This window comes from Neolamprologus multifasciatus, chromosome 7 (assembly GCF_963576455.1).
Source record: "Neolamprologus multifasciatus chromosome 7, fNeoMul1.2, whole genome shotgun sequence".
In the NCBI taxonomy this organism is placed as follows: Eukaryota; Metazoa; Chordata; class Actinopteri; order Cichliformes; family Cichlidae; genus Neolamprologus; species Neolamprologus multifasciatus.
In genome coordinates, this window is record NC_140445.1 from 26,416,863 (window position 1) to 26,434,361 (window position 17,499).

The following is a 17,499-nucleotide window of genomic DNA, read 5'->3' on the forward strand; positions in this document are numbered from 1 at the left end:
ACTAAGCTGGTTGACTTTAATGACATATCCAATTTTCTCTATCAAGAAAACTGAAAGTGTTTTTAGGCGTTTTGACAGATTGCCTGGGGTTTTCACCTTTACATGCAAAAGACTTGTTGCACAACACCACCCAATGAAAGGATGTTCGCTCTTAAATTCAGAGAGACATCCCTCTTTTTAATATTATATTTGAATACCCGTAGCTAGGCGTAATAACATCCTCTGTAGTCTGATGTTTTGGGCAGAAATATGGAAAAGTCTTGATGTTCAGACCTTGAACATCGAACATTAGAAATTGATTGGATTTTTTTCGCCCTGACATTACTGCTATCATCCAAAAGAAAGATCTTAATCAGAACTGAAACTCAAGATACTGGAGTGTGTTATCAAGAGAAAACCATCAGTTTAAGTCACAGGATGCATTCAAGTCTTGTGCTACCTTGAAAGTTACAGTAAAATCCCATTATGCTCTGACCTGACAGGCGTGCCATCATTGACTTTTAGGGTCAAGTGAACTAGGGTGGCATTCATGCACGAAGCCATGTTTAGACGTTATCTGTTAGATAAGATTAACATAAAAAAGAGTGAATGTATTTAAAAAAAAAAATACAACTCAAGCTTTTTTAAAACTCTTTAACTCATTTCATTGTTTGCACATTCATTACTTGAACTATTCTTTAAATTTCTAGAATACTCATTTTATTTATTTTTATCTTGTTAGAATTTTTATTTTGTTATAGTAGAATTTTTTTTAATGGAGTCTGGCAAGATAAGGATTTCATCGAACAATATAATCTCCCTGTGTTTATTTATACATGAAGTCTGAGCAATCCCTTTAAAATCACATGTGAAACAGTTCATTCAAACACTCATCTGATACCCAGATTAGCACTGCAGTACACGTTTATCATGTTATCAAGCCTTCGATCTCTCTGCCTGTCATGACCCCAAGCCAAAGGTCTTTGTGGATCTGAATACTGGCTCAGGTCAGGTTAACCGTTTACTACGCCTGGCCTACCATGGGAAAAAAAACCCACTGAATTCAGTATTTCTTTGCTGCAGAGACTGGAAACCATTTTCCTCAATGACAGACTACACTCAGTATTTGTTGAAGGGAGTTTTGATGAATAACGGACAGTGTATAAGGCAAAAGCTGAACAAAATAGCACAGAGGGACCCATCATGTAAAGACCATGACTATAAAACTAAAAATGTCAAAATGCGTTTTTCTATCAGAATGACTCTACTCACGGTCAGCGCTGTATTGTGTTGGTAGACTAGCTGGAGCTTCCTCTTGGTTTGTTGCCACTGCTGCTGTCCCATTTCTTTCCTGTTGGGCTTTTTGAATTAGTGCTGCCAGGGGATGATCTGGGTCCATCACCTTAAGAGGCTACAAGACAAAAAAGGCCAGTCTGCTGAAAATAACATTTCACACCATTATGTTGTTTGTTGCAAAGCAATACTAAAACATTTGAGTTCCTGCAAGCATTACATGAGAAAGGAGCATTTAATGCATTAAAATATCTTCAAAGCCCTCTAAAATGGCATGTATTTAAATGTCTTGCATTATTCAAATCATACACAGTCATCGTCCTTATTGTGGTACTACAATTCTACAAGATTTAAGCTTTAACCCCATGAAACCTTAAGCATTAAAATATGAGTCTTCTGTAGAAAATTACAGGGGAAAATCTGATAACGAAATCCCTCTTGATGGGAGACAACTGTTAGGCAGCTTCTACTAAAAGAAGCTCATTATGTTTCTTTAAAGAGGCATGCTCCCATTATTGCTGCACAAAGACTAATGGCTCTAATGACAAGGCACATGAAAGCACTAACAGCTGAAGTAGCATGAAGACCAGGAAACAGAATAAAGCTCTAAGATATTAGTCTCAGTAACAGACTTGGGTTGCATTAAAGGCATGTAAATCAATTTTAGATGCCAGATGGTGCTACTGGTTAGAAATGGATCATTCTTACAGAACACCCCACAAAAACACCACCCAAAACATTCACTTATGTTCACAAATAAAATTATGCAGCTCAACATTTGAGTATCTTTTCAGAAAAATATCAGCATTATATTTGGATGAGAATTTTCTCCTATTAATATTCCAGTCGACCTAAAAGAATTCTGTGGTAACAAGCCTGTTTGTGGAAAACTTTCTACTATAAGAAAAAAAAAGAAAGAAAAAATGTACAATACCTTCATTAGCTCCTCCAGGCGAGAGCTCCTTTTAGGGGCAAAAAGGCTGGGATGGAGGTAGCTCCCATCTCCATCATCATCTGAATCATCAGAATCAGATTCTGCAGAACGAAAAAAAACACAATGTACAGATGAAACAAATTAATGCCAATAATGAATGTTTTTAGTGTATTCCGCACTGTTTGACTACTTATACGTTGTGATCAACCTAACAGTTACACATTAGGCACCGTACGAGACACATGCATATGTGGATCCAGTGAATGCTTTCTGTAACTCACCCTGCGACTGCTCCTTCTTGCTGTCAGAGGCAACATTGTATCGACCTTCCTTCATGGACCGCAGGATGTATTTGTAATAAGGGTTCAGGTAATGGTCGAAACGAAGGAAGTCAAACTGGGAGTTACCAGACTGCTTCGCCTTCAACACTATCTCAAACTGAGCCCCCTGCTGACAGACAAAGTTGGCCGTCTTCTCAATGATGTTGTGGGTCTTGATGGTTGCCGGCTACAAAAGAGTCAAGAAATTAAGAAATTGCATTTAAAAATGCAGACAGTTTCTATTATTATGTTTCAGTTTCTAAAAAACACATTTTTTTTAAATTTGCAAAGGAGACAAACTTTTCTCCTTTAAGACACGTGGTGAAAATTTTGTGACAAATAAGCATCGGCACCACAGACGGGGCATTAAGATGCAACACACAGTACACCAAGAACAGAGGCAATTTTGTTACAGAAACATTTTCATGCCCAGCACTCTTATGCTCATTGTGATGACATTAATTCTGAAAATACACATGGGGTGGAAATCAGTGGAACAAGAAATGGTCCATTATTCATTCATTATTGGTCGCCTTGTGTGCTTTCAATGATTAATCTTTGCCAATACCTAGAGAGTACAGAGAAGTGCAGCAGTCTTCCAAAGAATACACATATCCTATCAAGTTGAACGTCATAATAAATACCACCTTTCAAAACACTGCCAAAAAAAAGACTGGCGTCCAACAAAAACAGATCATTATTGTCTTTTAAGCTGCCAAGGACTTTCAGACATACACAATCCCTTCTCACTTCCACTTACGAACTTAGCAATTAAGGGAAAAGGGTGTTTGGAACTTTTACGTACTTATTTTATCTCATAAAAAAAGAGGAAAGCATGATGCCTCGCACCTATTATTCTGCAACACTGTTACCCAAAGAATAGCCATTAGGAATGCCAATGTGAAAGTAATATGTAATGTTTACAACCATATTGTCTCTCAGTTGACAAAGGTTAGTGAGTAGAGATTAATTTGCACCTGTACTTATTAGTAGAGCTGTACTAAAATGTGACACCCTGACCTTATTTAAAATGCTCAAAGACATCCTTGGCCAAGGACTTTTTGAGGTAAACTGCTCTGCTCTCTCTCAGTGTTAGCTATTATTAAGCTATACTTGTGAAAACAGGGGCAAATCTAATACTCATAAAATAATAACGGCAAATGAAAGTGGCAAAAGTCCACCTTAAGACTACTAAAACAGAACTAATCTAATTAATGGACTGGTAGCTGCTATAATAAAAATGTCTTTTTCATAGCATATGAATAATTTAACTTTACCAGCTTAATAATTTTGAACCAGGCCTTGAATAGTTTCATTAAGAAGCTTGTGAGAAATAAGGCACGTCAAACTGAGCCATGCTCTTATTTTAGTGTGTCACAGACATATTTATCTATCCTTCAGGTAAATATTAGAATCCCATCAGGCTGTGTTGTGAATTTGCCCAATATTCAAGGGCTTCTCCTGGTGGTATTCCCTACAAACCAAGGAGTAGAGATTGATAATATATGCAAACCATACACAGCAGCAGCTATGCTGTGTTGTATGTATGCAAACACAAGGTTGTTTTGATTCTCATATACCCACCATGGTATAATACTGGCATTAAAGCATGCCTTTTTTCACATGCAACATTTGCCGCAGCATTTCCTTAGGGAGGTGTAATGCTTCCCGACAAGTGTTAATCCCTGACAGGGGAGAATGACTCTTTTATATTCATCTTTGAAAGAAGGAAAGCAGGAAAAGCGCATTCGTTGCTTTCACATAAAAAGTCTCTCCCTATACGCTGCCACTAATTCCTAAGTGGGATGGATCACTTCTCAACATCTGTGTGCAACGACAGGAGAGACCGACTCTCTTTGCATAGGACAGTGGCTACAGGGAATCATCAGGCTTCTGGTCGTGGATATCAGACACAACAAAGCAACAGAAAATGTTATATTTTTGTATTACTTCAACTGTTTCCTTCTTTAGATGGTATGTCAATGTGAAACATTATCTTTTGGCACAGAAGTGTTTTTTTCACAAACAAAAACTATGTTGCATTCTGCCTCAGAGCAAGGCTGGACAGCCATACAATTTAATACTTTTTTTTTTTTTAAATACACAAATGTCAATAATATAGTCATCACAAGGCAAGTTATTTCAGTATGTCAGCTGCTTTCCACATTTGCAGGACAAAATCCCCTTTCAGCAAACCCCTGTGAAACTCTGCTTGCAGTATTTTCAACTTATTGCAGAGTCAATTAATTGAGTCATTTCTGTTGCTTTGGTTTGCGTGTTATATAGAAAATATTTGAATCTGTGATTCCAAAACCAAGGCAGACAACACAACATAAATCTATAGTTAAGACACATGTAGAATGTCGTGACATCGCATTTAAACATAGAGCACACTGTACATACAGCTCATTTTGACAGTCTACAGATCATTAAGTTTTCCATATTTCTGCATAGTTAACTTTATTCACTGAAAATAAATGCCTGAATTTGTTTTTTTATAAAGTATTCGGATCCTTCCCATATTACTTGGTTAAAGGATTTTGGACAGACTTAAATCTTCTTGGGAATGATTCTACAAGCTTGGCACACTTCTCATTTTGAAGTGTTTTCAGCTAGTAAGTAAGTGGCAGCCATAATAAGAGGCAGCTGAATTCTCTGAATACAAAAGAAAGGCGCTTCAGTATTTTCTTTATTAGCACCTTTAGCACGGGCTGCACCAGCCTATTCTTCATGAAGGAAAAGGAGATACAATTCAAAGTGACCGCCACTCGATCATCTACAAAAGCGAATGATCAGCATGTCTGACAAGGTTGCAAATCGGCACAAGAATTACATTTCTGTTTTTCCAGCTCATCACATTAGCTAATATTCAGATTTTTTGTTTTCTAAAGCAAAGTAACCACAGTGTATTCCCCAGCTTGGTTTTCACTCTGACACGCCATCATCTGTGAGCTCACTACTTATTGTGAAAGTAGCGAGCATTTGTTAAGTGTGTACAGTATTTCTGTTTTTTAAATATTGTGATAATAGGATTTTGAAAATGTTTTTTTGGTCTGTGAGAAAATGAGGATGAGAAAAAGAAAAGAATGAACTGAACTCATTTAAAGATCCACCTAAAAAGACAGAAAAAGTCAGAGTTTCAAGAAACGAACCAGAATATCTAATACTCACCAACTCCACATCAGGAGGGATAGAAAGCCCTGCGGGAGCAACGAATGGTTCTTCACTCTCTTCAGGCTCTGCCTCCTCTACACAAATGAAGGGAAATAAGAATGGAAAATAAATATACCGATAAACAGATTAACTTTTGACAATCATCGGCAACAAAAAAACTAACAAACCCCACTTTATATCTACCCAGTTCAGCAATAACATTAAGATTATTTCTGAACTCCTAAAACCTTTTAAAAATGGATGAAACCCATGCCCTCTACCAACCTCCCCACTACACAAATACATCAAAGCAAAACAGCACTCTAGCCTTTACCTTCATCTTGATGACAACATACAGGTCAGGTGGAAACGATCTTAAATATTTAACCAGGTGCTGTAGGGAGTTTGCACCAATAAGGGGTCCTTTATATTAATAAAAGGCATCTCTGAAGCAATTAAAAAAGAAAAAAAGCAATGCTCATGGATTCCACTTGGGTGCATGTGGAAGGTGTGCCATGGCAACAATATGTAATCGACAGGCTTATAAAGGGTTATACAGTAAAAAAAAAAAAAGCAATACTGTTCAATATAGTTATATAATAGCACTGTTATCAGGGTTAAACTACTTGCAACTGGATAATATAGTTTGTTCTTAAATCTTATATAAAGTAAATCTCATTGGTAATTACACATTAAAATAAAAACCATTGAAACAGATCATTTTTAATGGGAAGTCCAGCATTATATTTATTTAAAGCCACACTACAGAGTAGCTACTCAGTGAAGACAGAGTGAATTATTTAAATAACCTCAGCAAAGAGATACTGCTTATTCAAATTAGCTTCCTTATTTTGACAGGATGTGAAACTAATTGGTATATTGTGAAATGACTGGCTAATGATTGGTGTGGGGTTTAACAGAGAGGCTAACAATAAGACGCATTTATCATGTTTTGACAGAACACGTAATAAACTGAACTGAATTTAACCTTCTGATTTGGCTATCAATCAGAACCAAATAATTGAAATTTAAATCCAAAATGTTGATTCTGTTCATCTGGACGTAGCGTTTTCAGAAGGAGAAATGTTTCGTCACTCATCCAAGAGACTTCTTCAGTCTCAGCTGACTGCAGGTGAAACCACTGATCAGCCATTCCCCAACTCTTTGTGGCAATCATGGCCATTTGTCATTGATCAATGGTCTTTGATCTGTGGCTGTTAATCAATGGTCATGAAGCTGACCTCACAGCCCATTGTTTGTCAGTGGGCTGGTTTCAGTCATTATGGAACTGTACGGTTTATAAGGTTGGGAAACCTGCAGTCAGCTGAGACTGAAGAACTCACTTGGATGAGTGACGAAATGTTTCTCCCACTGAAAACACTACGACCAGATAAACACAATCAACTGTTTGGGATTTCCTTACCTGAATGATTGAGCTTGGTATATTACTGTGATATATTTCCTTAAGCTCTAATGCTCTCTCTGGTAAGGGGGAAGTTCTTAACCACTTTTTTATTAATGTTTCAGAGTTTAAATAGAGCCCAACTCAAACTAGATCAAATGTGAGACCTTTCTGACTTTTTCCACGAAGTCACCCTCTACAGGCATCTGAATCTTTAGCAGATGGTTGAATACCATGGGGTCAGCTCTACAAATTCACCAGAGACACAGAGAGGCATCTAGTCTGCTTAACTAGTCTGTGTATATATCAGATATTTAAAGCAGAAGTAACTGTGTCAGGGTCAGTGTCTATCTTTTAGGAAGCAGTCTTAATTTTTTTTCTTGAGCATGAGGATGTTTGGGAAGTCATTCCAGACATGACAAGGGTGTGTTGGAGGGCAAAGGGTCTGTTTAGATGACATTTGGGAAAAAGACTGTTAGTTTAACCTCCTAGGACCTGGCGTCCACATATGTGGACATTACATTTTGGGTTATTTAGACCAAAATACTCAATTTTGCTCTACAAGGGCCTGATATCCACTTACAAGGACATTATACTGCCACTGTTCTATCAAAATTTTAAACGAATATCCTCATATATGGCTCTTATTTTTCTTAGAAACAAAAATCAGGTAAAAAAAAAAAAAAAATCTGGTCATTCTTTGTTTTTACATTCATCAGGTCCCAATCAGCCCAAATATCAAAGAGAAATTAAAAATGCATGCCGTGGAAGAGTTCGGGTCTTAGGAGGTTAAGGTTTGCACAAGGGAGCAGGGAATCCATTATGGCTCCTCATAAAATAAGTTATAACAAGAAGTCACAAACAGCTAGAGGACTAAAAGTAACACAGATGGTGCGAGGTGATTAGATGAGGTGATATTCTAGTGCAATACTGAATTTTTTGCACATTTGTCATGAGGGTTTTTTTGGGCAAAAATTAAACTTCAGCAAACACCTCAAGTGTATGAATGGGCAGATGGCTGTTGGTTTTTGTAAATGTTATATAAGAAATGTTATATATCAGAAAGAGCTGCTGTGTTCTTCACAGCTGACTGCAGCACACACAATCACCTACAATTCTAGACATGACACAGAGCCCACGGTAACTACATTACTCTGGGAAGTTGTAATGAGTTCTCACCTGATTCCTTGTTAGCATCCTCCTCCTCAGTGGGCTGAGAGGGGTCATAGTAGTCAGCGCTGTATTTAAAAGCCACGGCGTTGTAAGAGCCTTCATCAGCCAGAGCCTCACTCAGACGTTTATACTCCTCCTCTGTGAAGGATTAGGAAACACACATAATCAGGAAATAAAAAGAGACTGCAATGTTGAAGAACACTTTAAACCAGTCTGCACAAACTGATGATGACTTTTGATTTTGATGAAGGACATCTATCTGTGAAGATAACGAATGTTATTCTTTTTAAGTTGATACTGTGTCAGTTTTAATTAGATATACAGCATACAGACGTGTAGTGGATGAAAAATTAAACAAAACAATGACGCAGTCCTGTCTTGTGTGTTGATGAGACCAAAATAAAACTTTGTGGTTTAAATGAGAAGCATTAGTTTGCATTATTTACTGCATAGGTAGAGTAAGAACCTCCTGCTTCCCATCTTTGAAACACAGAGGGGGTTAGCAGTGTCATCGTATGGATCTTTGTGTGTCAAGCTTGGGCCAAAACAACAGACCATCATTAATAGAAAAGAAAAGGGAATTCTGAATAACACCAAGGAATACTAAAAGAAAATGTCAGGATGCCTGTCTGAGCTGAATCTCATGAGAGAGTTGGTCATGCACAAAGAAAGGTACCTTTTGCACACAAATCAATTGTACAAAGAAAGGTAAAAGATGAATTGGAGTGAGTACAACCCCAACTGCCCTCCAAAATTGGGATGTTATATAAAATATAAATAAAAACAGAACACAATAGTTTGTAATTTCCATAAACACATATTTAATTCATAATAGAATATAAAAAAATATCAGATGTTTTAACTGAGAAAATATTACATTTTAAGAATAAAACAAGGTCACTTTGAATTTGATGGAAATGACATATATCAGAAAAGCTAGAGTCAGGCTGTGTTTACCACTGTGCAGCATCCGCTCTTCTTGTAACAGCAGCCTGTAAACAACTGGGAACTGAGAAGACCGTTGGACTTCTGTGAGACGAATGTTGTCTCATTCCTGTCTTACAGAGGATTCTAAAAACTCAACAGTCCTGGATCATCTTTGTTGTATTTTCCCACTTCATGACGCGCTAAATGTTTCAGTTGGTGAAACATCTGGATTGCAAACAGAGCACTTCAGCGCTTAGACTCATCTACTACAAATCGATGCTATTGTAATAGATGCAGTCTGCGCTATGGGAATGTCTTGGTGAAATATAAATCTTCTGGATGGGAGCGTATGTTGCTTTAAAACCTGTATATAACTTCCAAGACTGGTGGTGCCTTTCAGATGTGCAACATGTCAACTCAGCCGCCCCCTTCAGAGATACAGGGTTTTGGACTGAATGCTGGCAGTCCATCTGAACTGAGTTTAGGCTCAGGGGAGATGGCAGCATTTCCGGATCACGTTAACATATGGCTTCTTCTTTGTATAAGAGCTTTTGTGGATGCAGGCAATGGTTTCTGACAAGTGTTCCTCAGCCAATTCCATGATTTCCATGAAAGAATCATGTCTATTTTTAATGCAGTGCCACCTCAGGGTCCAAAGATCACAGGCATCCATTATTTATATCTGGCATTATCCCTTGCACACAGAGATTTCTTCTGATTCTCATAATGATATTATCTACCGTATATAATAAGATATTCAAAGTCTTTTATGATATTATGTTAATAGACATCATTGCAACATTACTGTTCCACAATTTGTAGAGACAGTTTTTCAGCCGATTGGTGAATGTCTGTCCATCTTTACTTCTGAGAAACCCTGCCTCTCTAAGATGTTCTTTCTCTAACCAACGATGCTACAGATCTGTTACCAGTTAACCTAATTAGTTGCAAAATGTTCATCCAGCTGTTTTTTTAGTACCACTTACTTCTCCAGCTTTTTTTGTCCTCTCTCCCAGTGTTTTTGAGATGCTTTTCTGCCATCAAATTCAAAACGAGCTAATATTTTTCGTAAGGTTGTACCATACTGTTGTTAATTGTTTTTGTGTACTTTTAGGACATACTCATGCAGATATATAGAAAACTTTAACAGGCTCACAAAATTCTTCTTACAATTGTCCTTTAAAACCTAATGTTTATTTATTCGGGTCAATGAATATGAATGGGTTTGAAAACTTGACATATCTTCCCTTAGTTTGGTTGCTTTTCACCCAGAAAATAAATATATGAACTAAATTGCATTTTAAGAGCCACTGAAGAATGTTTACTCCACTCCGAGATGAAAGCAACAACCTATACAAAGCTGGCAAGCAGTGCACAAATGGCTTGTTAAAGGACTGTACTTAAGGGTGTCTCAGTAGCCTCTGTATTATATATAATCTCAAATAACTCGTGATCATTATGATATACAAATAGTTATAATGCTACCAATGTAATATATAAAAGGGGACAGGAAGTATGCATGTTGGACGCTGTAGCCAACCCTTTTCTACTGAAATTCATTGAACTCTATAAATATTTCTTATGCTTCCCACTGCCCCTTAAGTGGACAGATGGGTAATCGCCTCAGCAAAATGGGGTCAGATCTCCGAATTCAAGGGCAAACCGGACTGCAAGATCCACCTTCTGCAGTGTGTGTGTGTGTGTATGTTTTACACAAACCATTAGCTGATTCCTTCTGACCTGTCAGTTTGAGCATAAGAGACCATATTTCACTTAAAACTGGCTTATTAAATTCAATTACAGTCATTACGTCTGTCTTTTAGAAGGATGCTTTGTCATCAAAACAGCCAGTTTCATTATATTATGTAAAATGAGTGAAATGCAAGTATCCTAGATGAGTCAAATGTGATTTCCATAGAAATTGCAGCTCTTCAACTCAAGAGTTAAAGCCAGCCCTTTTTAAGAGTCTAAAAGCTGAAAAGGCCTTAGAAAGGGGGCGTCACTCTGCTCTGAAGATTTGGCCTGGAAAAAAAAAATCCAGGGATTTTGTTAAGAAGCATAGATTAAACTTTTTAGCAAATGTGACTTGTCAATTTTTTGTTGGGATAAAATCCAAGTTTTATGTGCAGTGGCAGTCTGCAGAAGAAGTCTCATAAGATGATGCATGCCTGAAATTAAAACGCACTGGATAGTAATTAAAACACTGTCACAGACTGCCTTTGAAGAGAGTGAAGATTTCTAAACTGTGAAAAAGCAAGACAGGCATGACACGAGTTCAAAAGAGGACCTGATAAATTGAATTAGTGTAATATGACAGGCATGACAGAAGCAGCAATAAACATTAACCTACCAAGTTTGTAGTAGTTTTTCATAATGCAAACCTTCCGTTTCACCACATCCCTAAGGTGCTCTAATGGATTGAGATCTGGTGACTGTGGAGGTTATTTGAGTGCAAACAACTCACTGTTATGCTAATGAAATAAGATTAAGGTGATCTGAGCTTTGTGACACACATGCGTCATCATGCTGGAAAGCCATCAGAAGATGGGTAATAAAAGGATCGACATGGTCAGCAACAACACTCAGGTCGGCTCTGCTGTTTAAAGTTGGTAACAACGAACCCAAAGTGTGTCGAGAAATTATATCACACCAATACATCAGTGCCGCCAGCCTGAACTGCTGATACAAAAATAATGGATCCAAGCTTTCATGATGTTTACACCAATTTCTGATTCAACCATGTGTCACAGTAGAAATAAAGACATCAAGATCATTGGTTCAGTTCTAGCCAGAGACTTAAACTCCTTCCCAGCAAGAATTCTGGCTTCCACAGACTGTGTCCATGTAGCACACAGAAGATACTCAATTTGTTTCATTCCTACTTTTCCACCAGGGACAAGATCATAGACCTGCATAAGGCTGGAATGAGCAAACTGCTTGATGAGAAGTTGATAACTGTTGAAAGAAATCAAATGAGCATCAATTATTCTTGCAAAGCCCACAAAGTCCCCCTGCTAAAGAAGGCACGTGCAATGGTCCATCTTAAGCTTGCCAGTGAACATCTCCAAGGCTTGGGAGAAAGTGCCGTGGTCAACCCGACCTGCAGCGTTTGGGGAAAGAGAAATGCTGATTATGACTCAAAGAACACCATCCCCACAGCCAAACACAGAGGTGGTAGCATTATGCTTTGGGGGCGTTTTTCTACTAAAGGTACAGGATGACTTCACCACATTGAGGGGCTAATGGGCGGGGCCCTGTACAATAAGATCTTGGATGAGAACTTCCTTTCTTTAGCCAGAACACTGAAGATGGGTCATAGATAGATCTCCCAGCATGACGATGACCCATGCTGGGTCGCAGTTTATCGGCAGCTGAGAGGAAGTGGTTGGATAAACTCATCAGGAAGGCCAGCTCTGTTCTGGGATGCACCCTGGACCCAGTGCAGGTGGTGGGAGACAGAATGACTCTGGCCAAAATAACATCTCTGATGGACACAGTCTCCCACCCCATGCATGTAGATGTTGCTGAACTGCAGAGCTCCTTCAGTGACAGACTGCTGCATCCTCGATGCATGAAGGAGCGTTTCCGCAGGTCCTTCCTCCCTGCAGCTGTCAGACTGTACAATCTGAACTGCTCCCAACAAACATAGATGTTTACATCAATGCTGTAACTGCAATAAGTTAGTTAATTAACCAATTCGCACTACAACCTGGTTTGCCTCTTACCTGTAATTATTTTTATTTAATTTAATAACTGTACAGTACTCCCTGTTTATAGTAACCATTGTCCTTAATGTAAATATGTAAGAAAAATTGTGTATGTTTCTGTTCCGTGTCCTGTGTACTGTTTGTTTGTATATTTGTCTTTTTGGCTGCTGTTACAACCAAATTTCCCCCTTGTGGGACAATTAAAGGATTATTCTATTCTATTCTATAAACATCCGATCAAGGCAAAAAAGGAGTGGCCGAAGAAGAAGCACATTAAGGTCATGGATAGGCCCAGCCTACAGAATCTGTGGAGGGAGCTGAAGGTTTGGGTTGACAAACACCAACTCTAAAGCCAAAGGACTTAAGCATTTCAACAAAGAATCCCTCCTGAAACGTGTGCACACGTGGTGAATAACTACAAAAAAAAAAAAAAACATCTTACCGTTGTGCTTACCAACAAAGTATTTCAAACAAGTCATATTTTGCTTCGGGATCAAATATTTACTTCACTCAGTGATATGCAATTTAATTTATAACTTTTTTTCCTGGAGTTTTGGATGATGTTATGTTTCTTTCTACCCATTTACCTGACTGTTCATTTTTTTTGTAACCAAACAAATTTACAAATTCAGCAGAGGATCACTTAATTTCTTCCCCCAGCGTATTGACAACAAGCTGTAACTTAGCAATAAGTAAATGTCAGTGTGTTCATCACAAATGGGAAATCCTAAGAACCAGTAGACATTACCTTAAAATTTCTACTGGAGCAAAAGATAAAGACAGCAAAAATGCTGTTAAGTGAGCATCCCCTAACATATCAGTCCATGCAACTACATCTTTATTAAAAAGGCCTGACTACAAACGGAAAACAAGTTTGAGCTACTGACACAAAATCAGCTTTTGAAAACAGATTACGAAAGTAAGGTCATGATATCCTATTTAAGAGTTCCAGCAGATTTAAGGTAAATAAGATGTTTTGAAATTATTTTTCCTTGCCTTTAATATCACTCTTTTTTTAAAACTATTACTGCTAAATGTTTAAACGAGCATCCTGCTCACCTTGTCTTGCTTCCTCTTCCAGCAGGTCAGTGTGCAGTGCCAGGTACCTCTCCTCATCGCAGAGCGCCTCAATCCTGGCCTCTTCCTCCGACAGCTGGTAGGATGTATTCCATGACCCACTGTCATACTCTGAAAGGTCATGTAAGTGACCACGTCCATCATATCTGTTGGATGATAAAAAGGATTAGAGAAAAGGAAGTAGACAAAACTTTTCATACAGAACATGGGCCTACTTACCAAGGTTGTAAAACCTAAAACCCACAATATAAAAGATATAAAACTGGTCTACCTCTGTAAGTCCTCCATGAATGTTTTCTCAAAATGGATACGTCACAATAATGATGCTAATTAAGTCTTTGGGAATTATTTTGGATAGAGCTCTGATATACCTAGCAAGTTTTCTGTCTGTATTTTCTTCCTGTTTTTACAGGCCAACAACATTAGAAATGAAAAAGAAAAAAAAAAGACAAACAAAGCAACTCGCTTCTTACCTTACAGGGTTCAATAATCCCCTGTAACACTCATCATTACTTCTAAATCTGCAAAGAAAGTTACATTCACACAAACCCGAGCACATAAATACCTATCCGTAAGAACCCAAATGGACGACATTTTCCAAGGTTCGTCCCTCTACGCCATCTCTCACTTGCAGTTTCTTCATGAAGACAAAGAAATCTGGAGCTGAGGTTGGCATTCGGGGTTTGGAAGGACCCCTTAGCCTACCTTGCTGTGGAAAAACTGGGTTATGTAATAAAGACACAAACAAAGGCTGTACAAATGAAACATAAGTTGGGTCTGAACACTAAGGTGATTCAATTGACTTAATATGTTTAAAAAAATACAAGACTCAAGGAGGTTTACAATGACTTTGCAACAAGGACAATTTCTGTGTAAAAGGTGGAAGAAATTAGCCAAAATGATACACTGAATCACCTTAATGACAGTAACTTTTGTCTTTGCTAGAATTTGCTCTGGCAAACAAAAGCATAGTAAAATACCAAGTTTTGTAGGGACTTCACCACTTTATATTAGAAAACGTCCGTTTGAAAAGAACAGGAAAAAGACATGTTATAGCTTAGACATATTATTCATGTGTAAAGCATGAAAAAAGCTTCCAGAGGAAATTCTCATAACATGCCAAGATGCAAAGCCGATTTCACAGATAACCTGAGTATTTTTATACATTTACTGCAATTGCCAATTTAAGAGGTACATTTAGCGCGAACTATGCAGGCCTATGTGGTCTTAAACGAGTCTTAAATAAACTTTATTCAATCCATTTGTCCAATGTTCTCTTATAATGTAAGCTGGAGTGTATAATAACCTGACAGCAAAATGCATAAATAGGTCAGTCATGGCTAACATACGCAAAGACTGACAGGCATTTGCAAGTTAGCATGTTACCGAAGAAACTTTAGATACCAGGTGTTTTTCTTTCCCCCCCGATTTTCTTTCTTTTTTAGTTCAGGACATCCAACAAGACACGTTAGGAGGCAAGAAATAAAACAATCGTCGCGAGTTGCAGGTGTTTCCAAGCTTCAACAAGCAACAACTCCAACGTGGTCCCTTGAATTTTGAGACAGGCTAGCGGACAGGAGAGATTGTTAGCATAATGTTTCGGTCTAAGTTTGTTCAACCGACCTATCAATCATGATGCTCTTGTCCCCCATCCATGGGATAAGATGCTTTCCGTGATCATGGTAAAGAGCCCTTTCGTCGTCTCGGAAGAGTTTGCAGGCATAGCCGAAAACCAACAGATCGGCGTATTTATCACTGTCACTCACATCCTTCTTCACCGGCTTGCTGTCTTTCTTTGCCGCTCCGCGACGATACATCTCCCAGATAGTCGAAGGAATAGATTAGCTTAAAGGACGTAACAACAATGACGGTATCGTAATAGCTTTTCGTTTACCAGGTGGCTACCAGGTCCTCCAAATGTTACATTAATCCGTGGGATTTTGCACCAAAACAAAACACTACACGCCAAGAGCCGCCATGTTGAAAAGTGAGTAAATGCATCTGTGTATCCGGTCGGCACTTACGACAATTTCACGAGAGCACAGTTAAAGTTTACACTAATGTTCAGTAAGTAAACGTCCTAATGTGTAGCTAAAAATGTCCACTGTTATGTTATACTTTTTGCTTTAAAGTACTCTTTATATAAACCACATTTTGTGGTTCCCAAATTATCGAAAGTGTTGCAGTGAAATACCTTATTATATTGAGCTTTTGTTCAACAGATACATTCCTGTGTTCAGGGTAATTCAACAGTTAGTGACTCTAAATATATGGAAACAAAACATTTTATCATAATCTTAAAGTGGATTTTACAGCACAGCTGGATGTTTAAGATTTGTAATTATTCAGGCTGTTAATTATTTTTGATAAAGCTATTAAAATATATTAATTAAAATTTTTAAAAACTGTGTTGCAAGCTATGTGTTTTGGGTGTTTAATGAATTTGGATTTGCATAACTTGATTAAATCACATGATGCTGAGTAGTTCAAGGATTTACTAGAGACATCTTTTACATATGAATTATGAGTGAAATGTCAAGCACTTTGTGATGAGAACAGGGGCGATTCTAGGATCAGAGCTTTGGGGGTGCTGAACACCGAGGGAGAGCTGCCCATCCAGGCAAGGTAAACTTTACTCGTCACGATGAGACTTCTTCCCTGTTTCTGTCAGTCCCTGCATCCTTAAATGTCTCCAGTTGTCCCGAGTTCCCTCTGACTGTCTCCTTGGTGCATTTAAACCCATGTTCCTCCCTGTCCTCATCGTCTGTTGTCTTCATCTCCATTATCAGTCATCATAATTTTACCATCTCTGTGCAAGTCTGCAAATTTCTTTATTAAATCATAAGATTCTTAAATTCATCAAGTCTCTCTGTGCCTGGGTCCTCGTCACAAAACATGACATCACTGTTTTGTACATTTTAACACAATTTAATCCCACATTTGTGAAAGAAAAGCAAAACACTTTTTTGAAAAGTCTGTAACTGTAACAGGGCGGCCCTTAGCGGCTGGAAACACAGTGAGGTGGACCAAGCCAAGTGTAGTGGAACAAAGTATTTATTTTCTATGCAGCTCTCCTTACAACAATTTGTCAAGCTTCTTCACAGCACAAAAAAATCCACCCTCTAATGACAACTGGCAGCCTTAAATATGTTCAGCTGTCACAGACTTAACCATTATTCCACTCTCAGGTAAGTTATTAAATCCCAACCTTCCACCATAGTATACAATATCAATAAGAATAAATAAATACACAAATACATTTCACATTTACATATTAATAAATATTTCACACTTTAATATTACACCAAACCCAATATTATAAAAACCCAGAAACCCAAGCACAAAAATATTCACCACACTCTCTTTACCAATGGTCTCTCCCGGAACCTTTAAATGGTGTCTGGACCCCCGGGGAAACATTTGCCCAAACACCCTGAAGAGGACACAGGCAAGAAAGGTGAGTAATCATTATCTTACACTTATTTGCACTACTTTTATCCCTAGATTTCACACACATTTGCATTAGTTTTCCTT

At 38.0% G+C, this 17,499-nt stretch overlaps 1 protein-coding gene across 3 annotated transcripts in view; it reads right to left on the reverse strand.

Moving 5' to 3' along the window:
- sfswap (splicing factor SWAP) overlaps positions 1–15,975 on the reverse strand; it is a 49,898-nt gene extending 33,923 nt beyond the window's left edge. Inside the window, exons 1-7 of one of the 3 annotated variants that reach the window (XM_085166704.1) lie at positions 15,589–15,975; positions 13,948–14,111; positions 8,261–8,392; positions 5,698–5,774; positions 2,488–2,713; positions 2,207–2,307; positions 1,252–1,390 (exon numbers count right to left, since the gene is read on the reverse strand). In XM_085166704.1, the coding sequence (XP_085022830.1) occupies positions 1,252–1,390; positions 2,207–2,307; positions 2,488–2,713; positions 5,698–5,774; positions 8,261–8,392; positions 13,948–14,111; positions 15,589–15,782 (1,033 nt within the window). In that variant the 5' untranslated portion in view covers positions 15,783–15,975. Of the gene's footprint in view, positions 1–1,251; positions 1,391–2,206; positions 2,308–2,487; positions 2,714–5,697; positions 5,775–8,260; positions 8,393–13,947; positions 14,112–14,530 lie in introns of all 3 variants that reach the window. The other 2 variants (XM_085166705.1, XM_085166706.1) reach the window with 2 other exon arrangements.
- Between the last annotated feature and the right edge of the window lie 1,524 nt (positions 15,976–17,499).